This window comes from Anarhichas minor, unplaced genomic scaffold, assembly GCF_050575085.1.
Source record: "Anarhichas minor isolate MPS153535 unplaced genomic scaffold, ASM5057508v1 ptg000030l, whole genome shotgun sequence".
In the NCBI taxonomy this organism is placed as follows: domain Eukaryota; kingdom Metazoa; phylum Chordata; class Actinopteri; order Perciformes; family Anarhichadidae; genus Anarhichas; species Anarhichas minor.
Window position 1 is genome coordinate 1,985,993 of NW_027466476.1, and position 27,188 is coordinate 2,013,180.

The window sequence follows — 27,188 nt, forward strand, 5'->3', positions numbered from 1 at the left end:
CCTCTTAGTGCCCGCTGTACTCATTGAGGGGCTACTGATAGCCCACGTGCGCTACATATACGTAGACGTATTTGGAGCTGCAGGCAGAGTGTGTAACCATCTTGGAAATCTTGGAAAAACCTTGTCGTTGTGTTGTTAGGACCTCCCTCGCGCTGCCTCCCCTCTTCACTCTCCTCTCTCCCTCTTTGCACTAATAGTTCTTTTGTGTACAAGAGCATGTTAAGAGGCCAATGAGCCTGGCCTTAATAGGCCACGTTGCCATAGAAACCACAGCACTCTGGATGTCTGACCTTTGACCCAGTTTTTTTACTGGCTGTGAATAAGAGTGCAGGACGACCAACCGGGTCACAATAGAGGCCCGGCAAACTGAGGGAGTGCCCCTGTCATAGTCACTTAACTTCATTCCTCTATGGGCTAATGGACACTTCAAATCTTGTAGCCATTAGCAGTATGCTATCTCCACTGCAGGACCGCGGACTTCTCGGGGCTAATATAATGTAAAGAGACTTTACATTTACATTTACTGGTTCCTAGACACATCTCCACTAAGATAAGGCCAGGATCAGAAATCCAGGCAGTCTGTTTGGATGATAAATTATGATTATTTTCATTTCTCCATCAATTACACCCTCACCAAGACATATTTCTGGTTTCTTTTTCTTTGTACCTTCCTTTAAGAAAGATTCAATTAATAACTTCCTCCCTGACTAATCTACTTACTTCATAGTGGACCGGATAATAGGACATGGTCCCCATTCAGAAAAATTTGGAGCGGCACAGTAGTGCATTGTGGGTCTGACCAGCTGAGCTGCTTGTCGTTTCCCCATCAATTACACACTAATTAGCACAATGACTGCCGAAGTTTGCTTAAGAATTGTCAATGTAATTGCCTCTAATGTTGGTAAACAATGAACCTTAATGCAAACTCTGAGACAAGGCGGGGACCACTTATCACATTGTCTTTGTTGTAGAAGCTTTAATTGTGTTTCATGCATAGATCAGGTTGAGGTGTCAATGGCCCTGCAGGAGCAGGTGACATAAGCAGAGCAAACCAGGGAGGGACTGTTGTGTAGGGGGCCTGACAGGGCCATTGTCTGAAGTTGCTGTTCATATGGGCAGGGGACGGTAATTAACACCTCAGCCAAACAGCAAGCTGTGCGGCCCATTTGTTTACTGTTGGGGGGTAAAAGAAAACAATGGGGAGGGGTTCTCCACACAGTAGGTGATTGACATTATCTGCTGGAGCGATCCGTCGAGGCATTCCTGCTGCTCCACTATTCAACACAAGTTAGGCGAAGCCATTTCACAAGCGTCTGAGCTGCCACTTTATACATATTGACTCTTTTATTCGTTGTTTGACTTTGCCGGAGTGTTTGTTCTTGACTTGTTGAGTTAACGCAATTCAGCATTAGATGCAATAACAAATCATTTGTTTTAGATAGTAATAGTTAATATGCATATCCGCTGTTTTCCAGAATCAAGAAATGTTTGTGCATCATTTTTGTAGTTTTACACATTTTATGGAATTGTAAATATAATTCAACATGAATATTATTTTTGACTTTAGTTTTTGCAGCCCTGAAGTCGACAGACAGTAGCTAGGAAAGTTGGGGATTTTTTTTTTTTCTGTCTCTTTGGCAGAGTGTCTGACTTAGTTTGAAAGCAAATGTCCAGACATCTGTCTCTTCTCCGTGCTCTGATGTTGGCCTGCAGTATGGCACCACACACTTCAGAGATGACAAAGACTCTTGGCCGTGTTTTCCTTCGCTCTGTGAGAGCAATGTAACAATTAGAACCCAGCTCTGGCAGGCCACATGCCCCAGAGCATATGTTGTATTCTCTCTGTTCAAAAAACCAAAGGGCTCCAGTGCTGCTTTTTGGAAAAATTTCGGTGGCATCACTGCCACCTTTGTCGCATCTGGGTCCTGTAAAAGTAGCACATTCTACTGATGTCTATTCTGAGTGTTGGAGGCAGCAAGGAGGGCTGGAAGACAATTAGAGAGCTATGAAAATGGATCAGCTAAACTTCACTTTCGTTACACATTTCTGTCAGTAGTCCGTCCGAGTTTATTTACCAGAGCCTCCAGCTCCCATGCTGAAACAGACATTGCTACGGACCCGACCATATGTCTGTATTTGTTTCTCATAAAATAAGGGCATGTCTAAAGCATCACTAAATGTCCTGCAGTTACATTGATAATAATGTAATCTCCTGTCTTGACCTTTTACAACCATTTCATATCACATGTCACAACTATTTTAATCATCCATTTTATGCGCTTGCTATCATTCAGCTGTCCTTACTTTTTTTTCTTACACTTCCCTTGTGGTCTATTTTTTCACTGAGAAAGTTTTTGCTGAGCAGCACGGCCCACAAGTCCTCGCCTTTTGTTTCCTGAAACAACTCATAGACCCAAACACCCTCCCTCTCTCTCCCTCTCTCTCCCTCTCTCTCCCTCTCTCCCTCTCATGTGTTGGTGAGTGGTGTGCTGCTGTTGTCTGGATGGGAGCTAATGTGACAGTGTGCGGCTGGCATTACCTGGCTGGATGTTTCAGGGAGTGTGTGAACAGTTGCTCCATAGGGCACGCTGGCAATTAAAAGAAAAGTAGGCGCTCAGTAAAAAAAAGTGCCTGGGGGCATGTTCCTCAGTCCTGGCAGAAGCTGTCAAATAAGGGATGGATTGGGTGGGAGAGCCGGGGTGGGCACGGCAGGGCAAGACCAAACGCTCACAATAGCGCTCGTTTCATTTGTGGAAGGACTCATGATTGACATAGATTAGACAGAGAAAACTGCATTGTTTTGGATTTTTTTTCTCCTGAGAGCAGCATTCATTAGGCGCCATGCACACAGCAGAGTAAAGTTTCAATAGCAGCCTCTAAAAGCAACTGCCTCCTGACAGTTGTATGGACTTGGGCCCATTAGTTGGAACTTACGATTCAGCCTTGAGCAGTATAGTGAAAATGAAGAGGGCTGATGTCAACTCCAAGAATTTCCCCCCTTTTCGAAGGGAAAAAGGGTCCCCTTCCCCCTGCCTCGGTCTCTGTTGGACCCCAGCTGTCAGGAAACAATACCCTCTGCCTGCTCCGACAAACTCATTCCTGAAAATGTTTTTTTTCCCTCCTCTCCCTTTTCCCCCCTCCTGCTATAATGTCTTTTCCATTTTTAAACCACAGCCATCCAAGCTTCCTTCCTCCTTACAATCCCTGAGTGATGAATGAAGTTTTAAAAATCAGAACCTGAATGCGTGACTCCTCCAGTTTGCTTGTTTGTCATCATTTATCCTGCAACAACTTTTGAAAAGCAGACACAGCTTTGCATATATTCTTTAACTGCTTTTGTCAGTCATTTTTAAAACGTCAGATGCTATTTATTCTCCATTCATCAGATGTTTGCTATGGGTGGACACCAAACTGTTTGTGCGTGTAGGAATTCATGAGCGCAACGCTATTTAAGTAAAAATGACGGTATACATTGTAGAATAATAACATGGAGGATGCATGGGAAGATCGCAACTTCCAGACAGAATTTATAACTCATAATATGTTCCCAATCACAAAATGCATTTTATTAAATGTACTATTATATCTTTATGTATCTGCACTACATGAGCCTGGATGGGCCAAATTTAACCTATAATATATAAAACCCTTTTAATTAATTTGAAATTGTACCAGTCCAGAGAGAAAATCCACATGCATGAAAAGCTGCTGTGTCCGGTATTTAAACTGATTTATAAACCAGATGTTTGAGCCGGGCTTTTGGAGCTCTGGCTTCATGCTATGTCCATTGCTGCAGAAAAAAGAAAAGAAAAGAAAAGCTCAGCTTGTTGTATGAAGCAGTAAATCACAAAACTTCCCCTCGCGTGCACATAGCTCTAACTCTGTGGCACAGCGGCGAAGGAACGGGCAGCGGTAATACGGTGATGGGAATCTTTGTTTGCAAACACTTACACAACCCTTTGTGATAACTTTGATACATGTGTGAAAAGTAGTGATATTGAATGGAGGAAGGACTATTTTCGGGGTCAAAAGGCCAAACCAATGGAGACGGGAGTTAGTTTCGAGTCCGCAGCTCAACCTTTTTGCTGCTCTGTAAGTAGGGCTTCCTTCCAGCTGTCTCTTCCCACCCGCTCAGCTACGGGCGCCCACAGCTGGCCTCTTGTTTTTCCTTGACAAACGGCAATTTCACAGTCCTCCACCAGTCCGTTGTGTTCACATCGCTCTCCCTACTCTACCCCGTGCCAGAAATCACTGTCTGACTCCAGCAGCGGTGTGGGTCTGGTACAGGTGTCTGCTGGAGATCTTTGCGGGCTTGACGCCATTCATACTACTTTTGCATGCTTCAGTCCCTTCAGTTGAGTAACAGTAAATATTAGAGAGTTTTGTCTCTCTTTTTTTGTTTGTGCAAAATAAAGCCTTCGATTTTACTCTTTGGTCTCTTCGTTATGTCTTTTTTGGAATGCATTCTGTTACATCTTGTGTATTTTATGTTTTTATTACTGTGTACAGTATGTTTTCCCTGCCAAATGTTTGGTTTCGTTATATAATTCTGCTCCTTTTCTGTCACCCGCAGTACCTGCAGATGAAATGGCCTCTTTTGGACGTTCCTGGATCTGCAGGACTAAAAGACTCCCGTTCTCCAACTCCGGGGCATTTAGTAAGTAGACTCTCAAAAGAAAACTACATTTTGATTATGGAGTGTGCTAGAAAAAAGTGTGTTTGACCAAAGAGCACCATGGCTGATTAGAGGAGGGAGAAATAAATGTAATAATAATTTCCACATCAAAATTTCACACACCAAATAACTGTGTGAACACCAGCAGTGTCCAACCACTTTCCCTCCCTTTATTTTATGGCACTAATAAGATGTTTCCTCCAGGCTACATCCTACGGGACATTAACTTAATTATCAAACAAATCATGTTAACTTACTGGGGGAATCAGTTTACTGGAAAAAAATGCTTTAATCGAACGGTCACCATTATGTGGTAATTCGCAATAACAAAGTTATAGTGTCCATGTAAATATACTGGCTCCCATCCATCCATGCACAGCCTCCCCCACGACCCCTATAGCACCCGCAGGCAAACTGCTGAACAGTCTGTCTGCCTTTCACCACAAAAACTCCATAAATCTCTCAAGTTCGAACCTCCTTGCCATTCTTGAATTTTCCCACACAGGTGTGAACTAGTCATCATGGTGTCTCACTCTGGTTAGACAATGCGGGGCCTCAGCAGACCTGTTTGGTTTGTGGCTTCACTGACGGATGTGTGTTTTGAGATTGAAAACATTAGATAACATGAGCATCTATCTGGCATCTCACCTGCTTGATTGTATCAGGGCGTTTCTTTAGTTCGAGGAGTCATATTAAGCAGTGCATGGAGCAGAAAGCCACTGTCACTACACTGTAGTAAATACAGCCGTTCATACTCAGCCCCTTGACCTTACTTATCCTGGCTACATGTGCTTGCTGAGTTTGTGGTTGATTCGTTGGATCCCATAAACGCAGCGATGCACATGATAAAGTCCTCATTGAGCGCAGTCAATGGGACATTGTTGTGATGGGACGGAGTTTGCTCATGGGAATCCAGGACTGACTTAAGTCTCAATAGAAACCAATTATATATATTTATTAGAATAAATGCTGACCTGGCAGTGACCCTGTTGATTTTTTCTGTGAGACACAGCAGCTACTGTGTGAAGATTTGTTGCAGAAAATGGATTTTGAGTACCGTAGACAATGTTTTAATTTCATAAAATCCGTGAATCTACAATGTAGGGAGACAAAATGAAGAGAAAAAGTCCAACCAGTGAGTACGATAATAGCAGTTGAATTTGAAGGAAATGAAAGCACTTTGACTGAGGTTGAGTTCTCCTTTTGGATTGTTTCTGTTCTGTCCTTCAGTGGTTGCTGCTACTACTGTGGCTCTGTGTTGTTTTTTTTTTTTTTTTTTTTGCTTGGCCTTCATCTCTTTGAACGTCATTAATCCAGAAAAGTCGATACAGAAAGAAACATTGTGAAAGACTGAGAATGTGAGGAATCCAACTGTTTTGTGGGAGAAATGTTACTCACATCATCGGAATAATAAGTAGCCTTCCCCTTTGTGTGCTTAAATACGTACTTTCCTCAAGTTCGCAACATTTATCCTTTTGTCGCATGCAGTTAAATGTATTTTAGATGCTTTTATATCTGCACATAGGAACATATAAATACCTATCCAGGTTCTACATCGTTGTTAACATGGAAGGAGGCTTCTTTGTATCTTGGTTTTAAAATTAGAGTCGATACTGTGTGCTATTTCTTATCATTTTATTATTGAATAGCACAGCTCTAATAAATGTGCAGTCCAAGGCCAAAGATTGCAAATGAAACACTTAATTTGGCTGAAAAACAATATGGGATAACATTGGTGTCTTAGAACTCGTGCAACACTTTCATTTTAAAGCAGTATAAAAGGCAGGAAAGTTCATTGAAAGTGTATTATTAGCTTTCAGCATGTGAACTAAAAAAAGAGGAAGTCGCCATGCTTGATCCGGTGACCTGTGAGTAGAGGGTCATTTGATTAGTGGTGGGAAACACTAATACCGGGTGCGGTGTACCCTGGGCACGGAGGATAGGGAGTGAAACACCCTGCTGTGGCCTTACCCCCCACTCTGGGCCAGGAGCCCACATGCCCCTCTGGTGTGCTGCTGCTGACAGGGAGCCAGGCTGATTATGTGCTCATTACTCCAGCCGAGGAGAGAGTGGAAGAGTGGGAGGGGAGCAGCAGGCTGGCTCCCCAGGCCTGCAGGCTCCCCAGGCCCCAACACTGCACTAATGAGAGCAGGGGGAGCGGATGGGCACACATGGGGGGCCAGGGATTACTGCCCAGGGCCAAGAGGAGCCAAAGAGAGAGACCCGAGGAGAGGAGACACCAGCAGGGACTCCTGGAGCAGACCTGTAGTCCTGCAGTCATTCTGCAAGTATGTGTTAAATCTGACATCGTTGTTTTGCTTTTATGATGGACTGTCATGGTTTGGAATATCTGTCAAGATTTGCTTGCAGGCACATGTATATCTTATATTTTTATATGCAGGTCAACTATTCAATAATGTTAGTGTACTGAAAAGGTCTATTAGTTACAGACCTGCTCAGTCAAGTTTCTTAATGAATCATCCACTGGCGAGCCTCCGCTTGAAGACGATTTTTGGTGAATGATATCATCTCTATCATTCCCACATATGCCTACAGAGGTTAATGCTATATTTGTTGGTAAACTGAAATTGCGGTGATATTTCTTCTAATTCTGGCAATTGGTTGTTAAGTAGAAATGAGAGTGTTCGGTGGATACCGAAGTCCAGGGAAAGACCATCCTGTCACTGTGCAGATTGGGTCCATAAGGCCTGTATGCTAATCAGAGCCTGCTCTGGCCTGAGATCCTCAATTATTCAACAGGCAGGTTTGTTTAGCATTCAGTTGGTATTGCTTTTGGTAGTAATGGTGGTGCTGGTGTGGGAAGACGGGAGCAAGCTTTTCATACACACACACATGTACATGCACACACAAATACGCGCAGCACCCCAAAACCCCCACATAGACCCCTGTGTTCAGAGGGCTGCCTCTTCATGAATAATACATCAAAGGCGCTGCAGGGCCAGGTGATGCAGTATTGGGAACATGTCAGCCCATCAGTAGTGGCCGAGCTGGACCAGAGAGAAGCAGAGGAGAGGAGAGGACGAGGACGAGGACGAGGACGAGGACGAGGACAGGACGAGGAGAGGAGAGGAGAGGAGAGGAGAGGAGAAGACGAGGAGAGGAGAGGAGAGGAGAGGAGAGGAGAGGAGAGGACGAGGTGGTGCTGCTGTCTGAATCATGTGCGTCTCGTACTCATCTTCCACAGCGCACCGATTCACAGTCATTAACACTCTGCCGATAATGACGTCAAGGCTGCGTACCTTCCTCTCTGAGGTCATTCAGTCACTTGCAGTAATTTCTCCATAATGCCTATTCTCTGTGTCATTACCGACTACACTGACGAGTACTGTTATTCTGGATTAGAAAGAGCTGCGACTCTCTAATGAGGTGTAACTGACCAGGGGTGTCTGTCCCTCAGTTATCAGATCACGGTGCACTCAGTGCTCAAATATGGGCTGATCTTCACTTGATAGGGAGACAAGAATCGCCCTCTTTGTTTCAATATTGTATTAGCGCCATCTAGAGTAACCAAGGCATCGAGGGACATGGTCCTGTCAGCGTGTCATAAGTCACTTAGTCACAGAATTGTTAAAGTGAATTGAAGGGGTAAGGTTTAGAGCTGCATTCCAGCGATGCTTTTTGTCTTGCTGCATGTGTCTGGTTAAATCTTCAACTGTCAGGGCTATATGGCACTTTAAGTAAAGATATTAACTAAAAATCTGCGTTTTTTTTCCTCCCGTAGAGAGACACATACTTGCGTTCGATCGATATTCTTCCAACAGACCTTTGACTGGGAGTCCGGTGAGATTCTCTCGTTTTGCATTAGGCAGTGAACAACCGGGATCCATCATGAAATCAAAGGCTTTGGGAGGATTGAACTGAATACTGATCTGAGGTCTGCAGTCCTGCTGGGCCACTGCAGAGACAAGCTCCTCTTCAGAAATGAGAAAAGGAACCGGTGCTTTGATTCCATTCAAACTCTGAAACGAAGAGAATTTAGGATTTAGAATTGATCTGTCAGTTTACAAATATGTATTACCACACTAGTTCCCCGTCCATGTTTGCATCTATATATGCTGTGCTGATTGTGTGAAGAGCTCTCTCAATTTATTTAATTACCACTAGGGATATTCACTCTAGTAATATGACGGCGCTCTGCTGCATTATTTTAAGCTAGAATATTCCTCCCATTGACCCATTCAGAGTCGATCACCAGACGCAAAGCACACGTTGTCTGTGATGAATGGCATAGTTTGGAGTGGTTGATTTTAGAGACATACGACACGGTCAGTCTCCTCTCACGTCCGCTTCCTGTTGGCGTTGATAAACAAGGCTTGGATTTCTCAGCATGCCAGGCATTCTTTTCACCCTGTCTTTCCTGGAGTTTTGAAAGGCCTCTGAGCCTCCCACCCAGAATCACCGAGCATAAAGACACACAAAGCTGCGGGGTTATTCAGTTTGTTCTAAGCTCTCTTCCCCATCGGCTGTTTGCCTAGTAATTCAATTCAGATGTGCAGGATCCAAAAACATGTTTGCTTGAATGAAATCCACCCCTCCACCCACTCTGACCAAGGACTGTGCTTTTCTTAGCGCCGTTCCAAGTTGGACAGCCATGCGAGGTACTGCCACCTCGGCCTTTTAGCTTCAAACCCTCTTAAGAGACAGACATCTTTTCTCTGGACCGGCTCAGCAACTTTTTGCTGTTTTTTTTCCTCCTTTAAAACTTCCTGTTACTATGTCCAATCCACTCTAAGACCGGTTCTGTGTGTTTTTACTTGCTCGTTGAGAGGTATGCACCACTGCAGACCTGTTTACAACAAGCACGTCTCTGTAAAGAGCATGATTTCTGTCTGCCGATGTAGATACCATCTGGTTCCAGGTCGCCCTTTATCCTGTCCTATCGCGTAGATGTTGTTTATATTTAAAACACGGCTCATGTTCCTTGTGGTTTCCTTATTTCACTTTGCTTGTGGATCATGAAACCAGACATATGAAGCTCACATGGACTAGAGGAATATTACCTCTACACATAAAGCAAGTGAAAGAAGGCATTGATTCGTTAGTGTTTGGTTTAATTCATGATCGAGCCATTAGTCTAGTTTTCCAATTTCACAAAACCACATGTTGTGCTCTCAGAGCTCTGGAGAACTTAATACATTTAAATTAGTAAAAACAACGTATGCAGATTTAGATATATAGCATTCAAAAATGTTCTGATTTGAGAAGAGGAATTTGCTCTGGCAGGTAGGATACAGTTCAGAATAGTTTTGCATATGTGCAACCTGCATACTCCATTTTTCTCCACATTCTGTGGCGCTGCTGAACGGAAAGACAGCCCGGAGTTAAAACTAGTGCCTTCAAACTTAGAAATATGTGTAGAGCACACGATTGGTGTATTCCAGGATATGAATAATTAATAGGCATCATTTCAAATTCTCACTGAAGTGCTTCCCAAAATGTGTTGGCACCCAGGTCTAGAGGTCTCAAACAGCCCTCACAATATATGGAGAATTCAGGCATATTGTACATTAAGTAGAACAACAAAGCACAACTCAAATATACATGACATGTGGGACCTGGGATTTCAACCTAGCAGGTCAACACTTTTTCTGCCATGAAGCTTCATCAAAGCCTCCTCCGTGTTGTGTGGAATTGTGTTCTCTGTGCATCATCATATGCATTGACCTTATATGCTCTTAAGTCTGGAGAAACCAAAAAAAAGTCCTGAGCAAAGGGATCTTAATATAGCCATGTTTAACAACACTAAATATTTTCCTCACTCCAACAGGTATTAACAGAATCAAAGCGTTCTTTAGACACGGGAGAAACCAATTTGCTAAAGATTTAAAAGGAGGAAAAGGTTGGACCTTCCTTTAAAAAAAAAAAAATAAATAAAAGTGGCGGAAAAAAAGCAAAGATTTGGAACAATTCTTAGCAGCGTGAAGCAAGAGAGTGTACAGAAGTCTCAATGCAAACCTTGTTCCCTAGCAGACCACGTTGGAGAGAGACGAGAGGTTGAGAAGGGGGTGGGGAGGGATATTGAAGAAAGGTTAGCCTAGAGGAACAAGACTCCTTTCTCCCCCCCCCACACCCCCCTCCACCCCTTGACCCTCCCATGTGACAAGTTGAGCCAACAAGTGCTCTATTCAGCCAGGCAGCCAGGGGAAATGACTGCGAGGCTGAGCGCTGCCTAATGAAAGTAGAGACGCTGGTTATTATTATTGTCTTTATTATCCCCGTTGTAGCCGCAATGCCGGTCAGTTCTCGGCTAGCTTCTGTGCGTTAAGTATTGTTAAAATAGCTAAAAGATCCACGCTGCATGCTAAAGGCAGTTCCATCTTCCTGTTCTTCACCACTTATCTTAAGTTATACAGAACTTTCAGTGTTTTTCTTACATCAGGGTCATCTGCAGTGTAACGTGGCAGGGTAATCCACCCATGGGGCGTCTGCGTCTTCCCATCAAGTGACTGCTGTGAGACAGAGTGGGAGATGATGTCTCCACTTGTTCATTGGTATTCAGTTAAACTTAGCCTGATTGTGTTTGTTTGGGGCTCACTGGTGTGACTTTTGGACTCGGTAGCACCGTTGTTTTTCTTGTTGGACTGAACAAACAGTTCTCTCCTCAGCTAAATGGCCATAATAGTCTTGGCATGGGTCTGCAGGGCTTTTTAGTGTTCCTTGGTGCCGGTCCAGATTGCATCACAGGGCCGGTCACACGCACAGACTGATGTTATGTTTACCGTAGAGGGCATTCACACATGATGGACTGTTTACAGCATGCATTTCTTTTGAACAATGGGCAACAGAAATCATGTGCGGTATCCACTGTGGGATAGTTATATGCTCGTTTCAGCCAAAGGCATAATAGCTTTGATGGATTACATTCACTATCTTTTAAATGTTATGTGTCAGACACTCGTTACACATTTGTCACCTCCTGCTCATAACTTCTTTGTGTCTGTTCTTCTCTCGCTTTCTTTTCCGTCATAAACAGTCCAATAAAGTCCCAGTGGTGCAGCATGCCCACCATGTCCACCCACTGACACCCCTCATCACCTACAGCAATGAACACTTCTCCCCCGGCACGCCGCCATCACACCTTTCCCCGGAGATCCTCGACCCAAAGACAGGTAATTTGTCATAGGTGGACATTGATTCACTTCACTCTACACTGTAGATGATAAAGTGATATTCCACATAAAATCTGTCAGTAGTCCTGAAATGTGGCTGTAAAAAATTGCACTTTTTTGAGAGGCTTTAGTCAACTTAAATTCATGTCAGTTACGATGAGTAACTGACATGAATAATTACCACTTGTCGCAGTTGAAAAGAAGTATCGGATTATCCACAGCAACCAGGATGCCGGCACTGATTGGGCCCAAACGAAGGCACGCTAATGAGCTCGATAGGGTCATGAAGGGAACAGCATGTAAAGAAACATTTTGGGGGAAAAAAACGGTTTCAGTTTGGAAAGTACTGAGCAAGTTTCTATGGACATTTTGTCTTTTTTTTTCACCTTGAAAACTGGTCACTATTGGAAACACCAAAGTGAATTCACCACAGCTGCTGTACTCTGAAGGCAGATAGATTTTGCAAGGAGCATCAAAAGTACGGCAGATGTTAGATATTGTTTTAAAAATATCTATGTAAATAGCATGTCACCTCAGCAGATATACACGCTGCATTTTAAAAGCATGTTTCCTCTGTCTGTGGCTCCTGCAGGTATTCCTCGGACACCTCACCCGTCAGAGCTCTCTCCATACTACCCGCTGTCTCCTGGTGCTGTTGGTTCCATCGCACACCCTCTGGGCTGGTTCATGCAACAGTAAGTCACTTTTATTCTCAGCTGTCCACTCAGCCAGATGTGTTTTGTTCTTAGTCGCAAATCACGCCACAGTTAAAGTACTGATGCTAGCGAATTAACTGTGAGTTCAGATTTAGGAAAGCACAACAAATTTGTTTGATAAAGTTCAAGATGAAAATGATGACAAGGACGACAAGTTTGTTTAAAGTGATGTCTGATTTTTATGCTCTGTCGTCTAAGTGCAGGAGCACCATATCTGTACAATAGCAAATGTTTTTACATTTGAGTTCACCGGGAGGAATTTATGAACATTTACGGGTTCTGCTACGGCTCTCGTAATCAATTGCAACGCCGCTGTTCCCCAAGCGGGGGATTTGAGTTGATGAGTAGAGGATTAGTGCTGGTGGGTTAGCTGTCAGCTGTGTTTGATCCACCTCACACCTCACTCTGTCTCCCTCTGTCTCTCAGGCAGGGCCAGCCCATGTACTCCATCCCTCCGGGGGGATTCCGTCACCCCTATCCAGCGCTAGCAATGAATGCATCCATGTCCAGGTGAGCGGATCATGTTCGGCAACACCCCCACCCTCCCAAAGGGAGACATCTAATATCTGCTGCTTCCATGACATGCTGTAATCACATTTCTCTTGCACTCTGTGCCAGCCTTTTTAAACAAGTAGTGAAAGAAATGGCTGGTGTGCATCTTTAAACTCCAATTGTCTATGACTTTTTTGGCAACAATTTACAGAAATAGCATGAGTCTTATTTGGAATAAAACACTTGCAGCTGTGTCAGGACTGCAAAGGGATATGAGGTCTGAAGTCTATCACAGACAAGTTCAGCTTCTTAAATAGAGGGAAGGCGTTATTGGCATTCAGTACTCCTCTCCTGTCTTTTCTCCCTGAGCTAAACTGCTCTGGTCAAGCCAATGTTCTGAGCCACTCCACAACACACACACACACACACACACACACATACCGCAGAGATGAAAGGGCTGAGAATCAATAACGACAAATCAAAGCTCATCTGAACCTACATGTCCAATCAGACTAAACTCTCTGACCCTCTTTCAAAATTGGAAAGATTTGTAGCGAGCCTTCCGGTGTTCGTATGAGATGAAATATTCAGAAGGGTCTCTGTGATCAATAGGATGTGTAGTTCCATCCTGAGACGGACTCTCAACAATCAGAACACACCTCACAGAAGTCTTTACAGTATTTCATTCATTATTTGTTATTTATACATTGAAATTGTGATTTTTGCAAATAAAAATGAAACCAATAGGAGTAAAAGTAAGAAAAAGATCTAATGGCAACAACAAACTGTAGGTAACATAAATATGACTGCATTGCATGAACGCTAATGGAAGCATTATTTTCATGCCATCACTTGGAGCTGCATTGAGATATTCATCAGGGACTAAGTGGGATGTTTACAGATTTAGTCGGTATAGGTTTATTACCGAGGGGATGAAATGGCACCTCCTTGTTTATACAGCATGAATTATTAAGTGGTACATAGAAAAAAATGTTAAATAACGCCACACATCAGTTCTTAATAACATATATATTGTTAGACTTCATGGATTTACACACGTTTTTTTAGTATTACTTTAGGTCAGATTTTATATTCAGTCAGAGAGTAAATATTGAATGAGGATTCAGCTTTGAAGTGTGAGCATTTTCCACCTGGACTCCAATATTACATGTGCAACAGTTACAAAAGTCTCTATGTATATTAAGTTAAGACTGGGTTGGTCCATACTTGAGTGTAAAGCTGATGACTCTGGACTGCGAGTACAAGGCTATATTGTGCTCGGTCTCTCATGACAGCCTGTGTGACATGTTAAAATAGAGGAATTTTCCAATCTAACATTAACCTACGAGTGTGCGATAGAGGGATATGGAGCTTAATCCCCCCCTTGTTCATTACAATGCTCCATTGTATTAACAATTGGACATAAAGAGAGACAGTGTGAAGGTGTTCTGTGCGGACGGCTGTCAGAACGCGGTGAGGAAAGTGGTTTCAGGTGTCACGGCCATGCTGTTACCATGGTAACAACACACTCCACTTTTCTCCAGCCATTGCTGAATAAAGGGGCTTTTGAAAAAGTCCCTATTTCAACAAAAAAAAAGCAAGCATGTAACTCATTGTGTGTATGAATTTAGTCTAGACTGACGCAGTAGGCACAGTGGATTTCACCCGGAGGTTAAGGCAGGGCGGTTATGTGCCCAAGATAGCTGAACCTCCTCTCGACAGGTTAACAGAGGTTTGCTGTTCACCCAGACTCTTAAAATGTTGAAACCTGTTGCCCTCACAGCTTGGTGTCCAGCCGTTTCTCCCCTCACATGGTGACTTCTCCGCACGGCCTCCACCAGACCGGCATTCCCCATCCCGCCATCGTCTCTCCGGCTATCAAACAGGAGCCCAGTGACATGAGCCCCTCAATGCACGCGTAAGAACGTTTAAAAAAAAAAAGTCTTTAATTGTATCAAAACCTGCTTTCGTTGCCGCACAATATTTCCCCTTGTTTGCTATAATTCACCAGCACCTCTCAACCCCTCACCGTTTAATAACAGCATCTTTTTTTCACGTTTTGGATTAGCAGAAAATCCCCCGTTCCTCCCAAAAAAGAAGAGGACAAGAGGCCTCATATCAAGAAACCTCTGAATGCTTTCATGCTGTATATGAAGGAGATGAGAGCCAAAGTAGTGGCAGAGTGCACTCTGAAAGAGAGCGCTGCCATCAACCAGATCCTTGGAAGACGGGTAAGTAGCATAGAAGGGCATGTGAGTTTACAACTCTGTGTGTTTTAGCAATTATTTGATGTCTTCTGTCTTTTCCATCTCTGTCCGCAGTGGCATTCCCTGTCAAGAGAGGAACAAGCCAAATACTATGAGCTGGCCAGAAAAGAGAGGCAACTCCACTCTCAGCTCTACCCAGGGTGGTCAGCAAGGGATAACTATGTAAGTATCACATTTCCATGATCAGCTCCTATATTAATATGTAGAGGAAGTTAGAAACAAGCCCTTTTCTCTCACCAGACTCAAATCAAATATTACTTTATCAGTCAATTACAGTAATCACGCTTTTGTTGTTATAAGTCGGTGTCATTGAGGAGTTTACTTTCCCTATAAAAACTGTTTTAAACAGAATTGTTTTATCTGTGCAGGGAAAGAGGAAAAAGAGGAAGAGGGACAATAAACCCGACTCCAAACCAGAAGGTAAGCGGCCTTTTCTTCCCGACCACCTTTATCTAGATTATTTCTTCACAAACTGGAAAGTGCAACCCTGCTACACTGAACCTTTATTCTATTATTTATATCTACCTTTTCTGCATGGATTCTTTTCACCACTAACACTTACTAACGTTTTCCCTGCTTTTGTACTTTGACAAGCAGCTTATGAGGTTCAATGCTAATAGTGGCAGGTATGTCTGTTGCCAAGCGACCAAACGACCTCTGTCATTTGCCCAAATTAAGAGAGCTTTCCACACAGTGCACATGTTGGTGTAGTGTGTCCTGTTCTTCTATTGCATCATGAATGCATACCGTCTGAATATGTCTAGCATCATGTTTCACTCACTGTGTTGCAATGTGTTTTCAAGTTGATTTGAACGTGTCGTGTTTCACAACTTTCACTGCCATCGTCTTCACTGTTTTGAGAAACACTTGTTCACTTCTGTCAGCGGGAGCATTGAGGGACATGAACCAGATTTGAAGCCAGCAGCAGATCCATAATTCAGATTCCTCACTTCTCCTTTTGTTTCCGCCAGACTTCTCGATAAGAAACAAGAAGCAGTGCGTGCAGTACCTGCCCTCGGACAAGATGTGCGACAGCCCTGCGTCGTCCCACGGCAGCATGCTTGACTCACCGGCCACTCCCTCTGCAGCCTTGGCCTCCCCGGCTGCTCCTGCCGCCACTCACTCCGAGCAGGCCCAGCCGTTATCGCTCACCACCAAACCGGAGGGACGCATGCACCACCACTTCTCCCATTCTGGGAAGGCTTCTGGATCCACATCCTCTTCTTCTTCATCCTCCTCCTCTTCCTCCTCCTCCTCCCATACCCACCTCTCAATCCCACATGGTACTTCAGGTAGCCAGTCGACCACACCCATCCTCACCCGGCCAATCCCCTTCACCTCTCTGCACCCCTCCATGCTTTCCCCCCCTTCCCCTTTCCATCAGGCAGCCCTTCACTCCCATCATGCCCTGTTCCAGTCGCAGCCCCTCTCCTTGGTTACCAAACCAACTCAATGAATTCGCAAAGGCAATTTTCTCCCATTTATTGTGCTGTATATTGCTTTTCTTTAAAATAGGTATTAGAACAGCTTTTTTTCTAAATAATGAAAAGGAAGAAATATTATTGGTCAATATTTGACTATCTCCTTTTCTACAACTCTGAATGAAAACAAAATGTATTTTTTGTAAAGTTTACTGCAGAACTGGTTTCTTTTTGATGCATTTATCCAATGAACCTCTTGTATAAAAGAACCAATGTACATAAAGTTTCTTTATAAAAACAAAAAGGAACAAAAACACGTTTTCTTTTTAGCCAAAACCTGATTAATGTTAGTATTAAGTTGAAGTCATAGTACTGGCCAATAATTGCAGCCCCCTTTTCAATTCACGAGTGTGTGCCCCTTTCTTCGACATGTTAAATAAACATTTGAAGTTGTTTCTTAAAAGAAATGTCTCTTTTTGTATTTTTGCATTCTGTCAGCCCATGTTTTTGTCATTTCAAAAAGGTTTCTTTAACGAGGTAATGTGGTTTAGATTAATATTCTCATACTAGCGACCACAGTGCATAACAAGTCGATAACTGCCTTTTGTAGGTGTTACAAATGTAGATTTAATGAGCAGAATAATTTACAGCCACATTCAAATTGAATAAGAGTCCATAACACACCTGCCATTTTTTAGTCTTGTGTTCTCCTTTAGTACGATAAAGAACATCTTCATAAAAGCCTTGCTGATGGTGGCAGGGAGTTTAATGATTAATAAAGCAGAATTAGGCTAACCTCACTGGAAAATGAGCGCCAGAACCCGAGTAACAAAATTTGAAGCCCAAAATAAATTCAAATAAAAAAATAATAGACGTCTGCTCCTTCTCGGAATATAGCGTCCCACAACAATGACAAAAAAGCAGGTCAGCCTCATCCCAGCACACCAAACCCTGCCTGGGTTCCCTGTTCCTCTTGCACTTTTACTGCATCTTTATTCACCGTTTGGCACACTGCTTAGGATTTAATTAACTCAGAGGTAATGGGATGCAGCCCCAGGGACCTCATTAGGCATTTCAATTAGTGAAAAATACACAAGGTAGGTTACAGTTTTTGGTGGCTTTGGAGATGAGGAGTCGTGCCAGGGATGGACCAATTATGTCAGAGCAGGGGGGGGTGCCTGGACGAGCCCACTGATGCCCCCCTCCCCCGACCTACTGACTTAACCAAGATCATACCCACAGGGATATCTACAGGGCTGGGAAATGTTACTTTTCAACAGCAATTGAGCTGATTGGAACATTCAGTGTGTTTACATACCAGTAAAGATACATTTCCAGAGAGTGCACCATCAGGCACATTGGACCAACAGGGCAGTCTGGGTTAATTGGTTTTAAGCTTAGATCCCACAAGAATGATTTCAACATTATCATAAATATCTGGGATTTTAATGAGATTTAGTGAGCAGATATTATTTATCATTATCTCTATTTCAAACAGGCTTCTAAAACTACAGACAGGTGGACTGAGGATGTGTTTCAGTTTAGCCCCGTAGAGGCACCAAACTGTCAAGTCTCCCCCGCTCTGTTTTAAGCCATCATTAGCCATAATAAATCTTTTCTTATTTGCCGGTCTATCTTACATCATTCCAGGCACAAACCACAGAGTCTCTGGTGCCACAGCTGCCTGCTCAGAGTCACTTCACCATTCTGTCAGTGAAATTACAGGTAATGAGTTGTCAAAACAGCCAGCAAATCTGTCTCCTCAAGGCTATACATCCAGTGCAATGTTCAATTCTCCATAGACAGTACCCTTATTATGAAACTCAGCCCCCAAGGGAATGGCTTCAAATGGCCTGGTTCGTTCCTCCATTAAATACATTCCCCTACCTGTGCTTGCTTACTTTTTAAAATCTTGTGCATGATATTGAAGAAAAATCCCATGAAAACTTTATTATTGTTATAACACAATTGGATCGATGGAATTTAATACATAACACATGAGCAAGTAGGATTTTAAAGGATGGCCATTTTGCTCAGTTTTAAACAGAATATCTATTTGAAACAGAATATAAGGTAAGGATAGCTTGAAGTTCCCATGCTCCACTCAAAATGTAACACGCCACTGTTTATCTCTAATAGCGTATCTGGTTGCTGCTCCACTCAACATCTGCCATGTAAGCACGAGGTCAGATTTAATACATGTTAATTTTTGCTCATTAAATTCTTCCAATCTCTTGCCAAGGTTCTTTTCTGGGCCTTCCTTTGATCTTGAATTTATTCCAGGTTAACCCTTTGATACTTCACAGGCGTAGTAATATTGCACCGAGTACTGTCATTCAATAAGTCACTAAAATTGTTTCAAAAAAAGAACAAAATTGCAACACTTTAAATAAAACAACAGAAACGCACACCTGACAGCACCCTTTAGCCTACATGCATACAAAGAAAAAAGGCTGACCCTGATAAAATCAAATCATTGTGTTCTTTAGGTTAACAAGTAGACGACATAAAACTAATCACAAAAGGCTGATTGTATATCTTCCATTGACTCATGACCTTATATTCCCATTAATAACCGGATACTGTGTTTGCTTCACATGTGGTTTCTCAAAGTGATATTAATTGATTGTTTCTGTAACATTCACTGAGCTTAGCAACACTCAGCTGGTGTCTTTGTGAAGATAGGTATAGCTGGCTGTGAGCTTAAGAACCTCCTTAATGTATTATTCATACCCATTTGACCTTAAAGATGGAAATGCAAATGGGTGTCAAGAATGAGGGGGATCATCGGACTTTATAAATGTCAAATAGCCTGCCACAATTAAGACATATTCATTACAAGAACCCACAGGTCCCCAACACCCAGCTGAGATGTAAAACACCTCCAATTAACATTTTGATGATTATCTCATCTCTTATACTACTGCAAACCTTCAAATCGAATCCCTATAATATTGTTACATATTACTTGTGGTGCTCAGCTGTAAAGTTCAGTGACTTTATGTCAATTATTTTTAATGGTATTTTACTCTCTCGAATACATACATTTGTAAATCATTAAAAGTTAGCACATGTTTAAACCCTCACAACACATGCACATAAAGCAATCTGATGTCATGATGTGCTTTTGTCACAGGTTTCTTTCTCAGTTGCAGTGTATGTCAATACTGCCATCTGCTGATAAGGTCAAATACTGACACGATCGCCTCATGTGGAGTATATCTGTATCATGTCTGCACCTAACCTGTGGGTGGCAGTAATAACACAAATGTGGTGGATCATTAGGAGAACAAAAAGTGACAAAATAAAATAATAATTACAATTATTAGTATTATTGTAATAACAATATATATATGTATGTATTATAACATTTAACTTTTCATTAGTGCTCTCTTTACCTTTACAGGTCCGGGTCAGCCGAATACAATGGGGTGTAAGTACAATAGGAGGATGTCAGCTATACATACAGAATTATCTGTATCTGAATCTGGCCTAAATATTTAGTCTCCCTTTGTTTCCACACATGCCAGACAAATCAAACTAAATAATGCAGCCGTGAAAGTCCTATCCTATCCTAATGCCAAGATTAAAACACAAACAGCTTGAGTCAGCTGGCTCAAACCAGATCAAACATGCTTGGTTTCACTCTGAGAAATGTACTTACAGAGATATGTGCAGCAAGTATGCAGGAAAGGTGCAGTTTTATAAAAGGGGAAGAGGAACCTCTACCTTTCCCTTTATCTTCCTAGTTTTTTAAAGACAGGTGTGATGTATTCTAGCTTTGTGTACAGCTGGTTCAAAACACGTCAGCGACTGGCCACAGGCGTAAAAAGTGTAACTTTAAGTGTAACTCTCAACCCAATGACATTTTTCATAACTGCGACACTAAATATCTATTGCAGTAGCTTTTCTTAGGGACTTTTCCTTTCCTAAGTGTATTACAACTTGCATTTTAAGATGCAGTAATGTCAATATCACATTTCAACTCCAATTGGAATCAGTTAAAAAATAATTTAGAATGAGTTAAAAGCACAAATGCACAATCTATTTAATCAACAAACTAAATTAGATTTTTTACTGCAGAAGACGTTTCTTTTTCCTGTAAGCATGAGCACATTTGTCTACACTACATTTACCTGCTTTTCCTGTTGTTCTAGCTCTCCGAGGCCCTGAACCAGCACGCATCACTGCCGTGTAAACACAGAGCCCTGTAGTGTCGCCACTCAGCCTGCTGGTGGCGCTAAAGCGCACCGCTGTGTTTCTCCCTCCGCAGAAGAAGAGCAGGTTTGGTTCGCACCGTTTGTACGCGGAAGCACGAACAGGACTTAAACCAAAACCCCCAACCTGTCGTCTTAGCTTTGTCACAGCGGATTGTGTCGTGAGCTCAAAGAAGAGGCCGGTTAAATAGATTTGTTTTGTGTTTTAATTGGTGTGTAGACACAATGAAGACGGCTTTCGTGGCGCTCGCCATATTGTTGTGTTTCTGCTTGGTCAGAGGTGAGTGGAGTTTTCTGTCATTTTGCTATTTATGTCATCCTGAGACTATTCAGCGACGTGTCAGAGGAATGTTTGCCTCGCATATAATCCCGACTAAATCAGACAACTAAGGTAGTTGTTGCTGTATAACAACGTGTCACTTGATTTAACGTAGATAATTTGAGCTAATCTTCAGTGTTGGCTTTACTTAAAATAACATCAGTGCATTTTACATTGTAGTAGTTCAATAAATAAACATACATTCAAAGTGACATGTCACTGCTGTTTAAACCGTGACGAAAGTAGGATTTGCTTTCGTGTATTTTGTGTATTTTGTTTTTTAGTTTCTGTCGCCAAACTATTTGCGAAAAATCAAATATCACGTTACACAAAAGACGAAAACACGTTCTGGCTTTTGTGTAAACGTCATATCCCTAAAGTGTGACGCCCTCATTCCGCACACATGAAACCTGTTCCAGGTGACCTTTTAAGTGCAGCGGACACAATAGACTGTAGCAGCTTAATTACACACATATAGAAGTACTTTCATCATGAAATTCTCAAAGTTTGTGACAGTTTGAGTGCACAGTGTTTAGATAGGAATATATATGACCCCCTTTAGAAAGCCTCTGTACAAGACGTGGTCACTACATTAGCTAATAGTGCAGGAACCACCTTAGTTGTTATTGTCCTTTCACTAACAAATGTTCAAATGTTGAATAAAAAAGACCAAGTGACACGCAGAAGACCCGGGGGCCGCTATAGAAGCACAAGTCCATTTACCATTTGGTAAAAACTCTATTTTTTATTTCATTTTCTTCTTACTTACAGGGGCTCCAGTAGAAACCCCTCAGGGGCAGAAAAGCAAAACAGACCAGTCAGTTAGCACTGGCGATTCATCAGCAGCATTCAGTGCAGGTGCTGCAGAACACGCAGCAAAGATGGTAAAAGCAGATGAACCTAATCTAAAGTCTACAGGAAAGCCAAGTGATGCAGTATCAGGTGAGACCAAACCAAACAAACAGGAGATGGAAAACCATACACTCGCAGGTGTGGATGCAAAAGGTAACAAAGGGCCAGTGACTAGTGGAGGGCAGGAAAATCAGAAAGGCAAGAAAGACAAAATGCCTTCAGAGGACAGCGTTGAGGAAAAACCAGAAGTAGAGGACAGCGTTGAGGAAAAACCAGAAGTAGAGGACAGCGTTGAGGAAAAACCAGAAGTAGAGGACAACGCTGAGAAAAAACCAGAAGTAGAGGACAACGCTGAGAAAAAACCAGAAGTAGAGGACAACGCTGAGAAAAAACCAGAAGTAGAGGACAACGCTGAGAAAAAACCAGAAGTAGAGGACAACGCTGAGAAAAAACCAGAAGTAGAGGACGGCGCTGAGAAAAAACCAGAAGTAGAGGACAACGCTGAGAAAAAACCAGAAGTAGAGGACGGCGCTGAGAAAAAACCAGAAGTAGAGGACGGCGCTGAGAAAAAAACAGAAGTAGAGGACGGCGCTGAGAAAAAACAAGGAGAGGACGACGCTGAGAAAAAACAAGGAGAGGACGACGCTGAGAAAAAACAAGGAGAGGACGGCAAAAATAGAGAAACCTCAAATAAAGGTCCGTATGACCCATCTGGTATAAATGAGGAGGAAGAAAGCAGCCATTTCTTCGCCTACCTTGTCTCTTCCGCTGTGCTGGTAGCAGTGCTTTACATCACTTACCACAACAAGCGCAAGGTAAATGGCTTCACACCTCTTTCTTCTTCTTCATACTTCCTGTTTCCACTGACCCAGATTTGTGTTGACAATGTCATGTGCGTGTCAACCATTTTGGTCTGTGCTTCCTTGTTGGAAAAAATTAAGACGAGCAAGTAATTGCTGAGCTAGAACTGTTGAAGACAATTTAACTGATTGTAAATCTTTGCTGGTGGAGTTAACACAACATTTGGATCGGACTAACGGTGCAGAAATACGTCATGCACTGAAGATTATTATATTCTTTGGTACATTTTGTCAGCTTCTGAGTTGCAGATTTATTATTGGGCCCAAACAAGCACATGGCAACTGCGGGAAACAATCCTAAAGGAATAGTGTGACATTTTAGGAAAGTGCAGATTTATTTAGTTACCGAGAGAGATTAATCCTCTGCAATGTCTCTCGTTAAATCATATCCATATTTGTTTTGTAGATCAGGCCTCATACAATATCCTTTTCTCTTTTCCCCAGATAATTGCCTTTTTTTTGGAGGGAAAGAAATCCAGATCCGCACGTCGCCCTAAATCCACAGAATACCAGAAGCTGGAACAGCATGTAAGTTATTGATGTAAAGAAATACCCCCCCCCCCCCCCCCCTTTGGAATCATAATACAGTAACATTAAATATTTTGAGTTTTGAAATATCTCTATTTTCTTTCAGATGTAATCTCCAGTCGTCCTCTTGAAGCTGAATGAGTGAAGCAGCTGAACACACTGGGGTTGTGTGAGAAGGGAGTGAATGGTTACCGGCGTTACATAGTTTCCTCGTCTCCTCTGCATCGATTTCACCCTTTTGTGTTAAATGGACATTCCTCTATTTTATACCTTTTAGATGCTTATCGTACGACTATGCAGATGACACTGTTGCCTTATTGAGGAAATGCAGTGAAGGTAAAATAAGCATGCTGTTTTTTGCACTTGTGTCGTTATTCCACTTGTAAGGCAATCTTGTAATTTGACCTGACTAAGGTCTGGACTCAGGATATTTAAGTAGCAGATGAAAATGATAGCGGTTTGGATTCCAGAATACTAGTGATTGCACTGTCCACTAAATAAGCCATCTGATTCTGTGTACACTTTGTTTGAGGTTGTTTTAAATGTCTATTTGATGAATTGTATCCGAAAATTTCGATGTACTAAAGTATCACAATGGGATTTCTGCTCGTGCTCACGACCATGTGGTATTGGCCAGATGAATGTAGTGACTTGTATTTTCCACATGAGATGCTGGCGCAGTGCTCACCCACTTTTAACTGCCTAAAGGCTGAGATGTAAACATATGAAATATGTGCTTAAAGAAACTGTTTTAGGAAATGCGCTGATTGTCTTTCTTGCTGAAAATGAGACGAGAAGATCAATACCACTCAAATATATCCGGTAAATATAACATTAAAGGTGCAATGTAAGGGAGTCGGAGCATTAACATATTAGCTAACTACAATTTGTTTCATGTCAGCAGACCCAACTGGTTAGCTCACGACCGCTGCTCTGCACTGCCCTCTTCAGGCTGATGCAGCTCATAACGCCGTTCAGACCGGTGTCTTTGTTGCTGAAGCATAGGACCCGCAGTTGCCATACTGACAGCCGTTGAGCAATAGAAATGCTCCCAATCTCGTATTTAGCACTTTAAGGCTACAGCCAGCTGCCGGTTATTATAGCTGCCGGGAAATTAGTATATTTCCCAAAATGTTAAGATACAACTGACTGGTGTATAAACTGTTGTCGAGGTGTTGGTTTCATGTGCAAAGGCCTCTTAAGCCATCCAAATGTTATACGAGGTGTGACTGGCATTAAAACGTTTATCTAAACCGCCCGTCTGGTTACTGTATGGCTGCCCACCTCCTCTGTGGCTTCTTCTTTTGGATAAACATCTACTTGGTCCACTTGTTGCTTTGCATCTAAACTCGAGTCTGAAATGTTTTTAACCTAAAACCGGTTCTGTAAGAGGTAGTTGGCCAAGAGCTGCATTGCTTAGAAGGTTTGGAGGGAATTACTGGTTGACCACTTATACATTAGATTGAATATTTCCTTCAGATTAGATGTGTGTTTGTGTTCAGTGTTGACAGACTTGTGCCAAATTGTGAATTTTACTGGGATTCAATGTCTGATTCTTGTTTTGTGCCTGTTTCCTAAATTAACATTCTAACAATTCACATTTGTAACTGGCCTGAGGTCACAATAACAGCCCTTTCTGTTAAAAGGAAAATAAATGTATCCCAACTGTTTCTTGTAAGAATCAAAGCCCATATTATTTCCCCAAATATATTTTATTGTTAAATCTGCAAAGAAAACACCGCATCTGTTAATTCATTTGCTCTTTTTATGAGTGAAATAAGCACCACAATTAGCTAGAAAGCATCTTTCTCTCATACAGTCTGGCAGTTAGCATGAAATTAGCATGTTTTCAAGGTGTTTAATGAATATATAGCTAAATAACTAAGTATGTATTTAAGTTTGTTAGGAATAGCTGTCCATAAAACAACCCGCTGTCCTTCAAGACTTTCATTGTACACGTGTCTGATGAATTGAGATGAGTATTGATTCTAAAATAAAGCTTTTTGTACTTTCTAGCTTTAAATGAGTTGGATTGCTTTACAGCCTTCACTGCCGTTGCTGCTTTAGTGATCCAGGGCCTTCAGTCACAACAACGTACAATTCAAAACCTTGCAAAGTATCATCAGAAAAACTATTAATAATTAAAGCACAGAAAAATGACAACCATGGTTGATCATTAAATATGGAATTAATATATATTATAGGAGATACAATAAGTTATACCGATGCAACAACTCCGAAGGATCATTTTAATGGTGTAGATGGTCACGGTGGAGCTAGTTTAACTACTTTAGATGCAGTTGGGTAGTTTAGTCCAGTGGGACCTAACCTAGGGGTCAGGACCACTCGAAAGATGATTAATGAGGTAAAGAAAACAAAACGTTTTTTGGGCTTTTAGTGAAGTATCGGATAGTTTTACCTCTGACAACACCTGAGAAATCTATTGTGAATTACTCTTTGCTACAACTGCTAACAACATACAGAAATGTGACAAGGGGCCCCCACTAGACACTTTTTTCAGTAAGTGCCTACAAGAGCTTGGGGGATGCAGGTCTTGTATTATGTTTTTAATGTAGGCTAAACTAGTCGGATAAATGTATTTATTATTATTAATGTATGTATTTAAGTAAAGAACACAATAGTTCCCCTTGAAATGTAGTGGAGCCCGTAATAACTCGTCAGGGAGTACATTAAGCCTTTATGTTTGTTTAGATGACAAAACAGCAGTTTATCACTCTACATGCGACGCACAATACAGTATATTTCTGCTCGTACATTGTTTGATTGTTAATAAAATCCCCACTAAGCAGTGCAGTGGTTTCTTCACAGTGGCATCATATTTGTGGCCTCCTGTTGATAAATGTCAGGTAGCTCTCCCATGGAGGAGGAGACCATTCGGACAGAAGTGCACCCACGAAGCTCCATCTCATAGCGGATGAGCTGTTTCCAGAAGCCGTTATTCGGCCTCACGACGGGTCGACAGGTCCTCACCCACCTGTGGGCCTCCAGGAGAGGCACATCGCGGTGCTTCATCAGGTAGGCCATGCACAGGGAGGAGGAGCGGCTCACGCCGGCGTTGCAGTGCACCAATGTGCGGCCACCGCGCTCTGCGGTGAGCTGTATTTTATCCGCCACCTCGTCAAAATGCTCGCTGAGAGGAGACACCGGGTGGTCAGAGACCGGGATGTGGACGTACTCCACCCCGGGGTGAAGAGGGCAGCGGCTCCTGGACTCGGTAACGTTCACGATGCAGCTTATCTTGCACTGCGTCACCTGGGAGGGATCTTTCGCCGCTTTGCCATTACTGAGGTAGAGATGGTCGGTGACTCGGCACAGGCCTGACAGACCCGCAAGACCCGACTGATGCATACACGACGTGAAATACCCCGCTGCTACGTAGATGCGTAGACTGTTTATAAGATGTCGTTCCAGAGTGTTGTGAGTTCACAAACGCGATGCACGAGTTGTAAGGCAACTCGGGAAGGACAAATTTGTGTGAGTGCACACGCTGTCGGCCCCTGCTGGTTGGGGTCCTCACGAGGCAGATAACGCAGACGGTTTCTTTCTGATTAGCATGAAACAAAGACACAAAAAACTAAAAGATAATCGTATTTTATAAAGTGTGACTTGTTTCTCTTATAATGTTCTCTAGTTTATTCCTGTTTTTTCTTTGTTTGCCTTATGTATTGTGTATTATGTATGTTTGTAAAG

The 27,188-nt window shown here is 42.4% G+C and overlaps 3 protein-coding genes across 5 annotated transcripts in view; 2 read left to right on the top strand and 1 right to left on the bottom strand.

Moving 5' to 3' along the window:
* The window catches only part of tcf7l1b (transcription factor 7 like 1b), a 31,457-nt gene extending 14,289 nt beyond the window's left edge, over positions 1–17,168 (top strand). Inside the window, exons 4-12 of one of the 3 annotated variants that reach the window (XM_076104388.1) lie at positions 4,574–4,657; positions 11,670–11,805; positions 12,398–12,500; positions 12,948–13,031; positions 14,797–14,931; positions 15,082–15,244; positions 15,335–15,442; positions 15,649–15,700; positions 16,252–17,168. In XM_076104388.1, coding sequence (XP_075960503.1) covers positions 4,574–4,657; positions 11,670–11,805; positions 12,398–12,500; positions 12,948–13,031; positions 14,797–14,931; positions 15,082–15,244; positions 15,335–15,442; positions 15,649–15,700; positions 16,252–16,736 — 1,350 coding nt within the window. In that variant the 3' untranslated portion in view covers positions 16,737–17,168. Of the gene's footprint in view, positions 1–4,573; positions 4,658–4,705; positions 7,855–11,669; positions 11,806–12,397; positions 12,501–12,947; positions 13,032–14,796; positions 14,932–15,081; positions 15,245–15,334; positions 15,443–15,648; positions 15,701–16,251 lie in introns of those variants that run through there. The other 2 variants (XM_076104389.1, XM_076104390.1) reach the window with 2 other exon arrangements.
* A 3,819-nt stretch (positions 17,169–20,987) lies between these two features.
* On the top strand, positions 20,988–25,500 carry tgoln2 (trans-golgi network protein 2). Its single transcript, XM_076104332.1, has 4 exons — positions 20,988–21,198; positions 22,009–22,904; positions 23,394–23,477; positions 23,584–25,500. Exons 1-4 carry the CDS (start codon positions 21,144–21,146, stop codon positions 23,587–23,589), a joined length of 1,041 nt encoding a protein of 346 aa, XP_075960447.1. The 5' UTR covers positions 20,988–21,143; the 3' UTR covers positions 23,590–25,500.
* A 212-nt stretch (positions 25,501–25,712) lies between these two features.
* LOC142964148 (dual specificity protein phosphatase 18-like) lies at positions 25,713–26,935 on the bottom strand. The gene has a single exon (XM_076104333.1). It carries the CDS (start codon positions 26,844–26,846, stop codon positions 26,301–26,303), a length of 546 nt encoding a protein of 181 aa, XP_075960448.1. The 5' UTR covers positions 26,847–26,935; the 3' UTR covers positions 25,713–26,300.
* Positions 26,936–27,188: the final 253 nt, after the last annotated feature.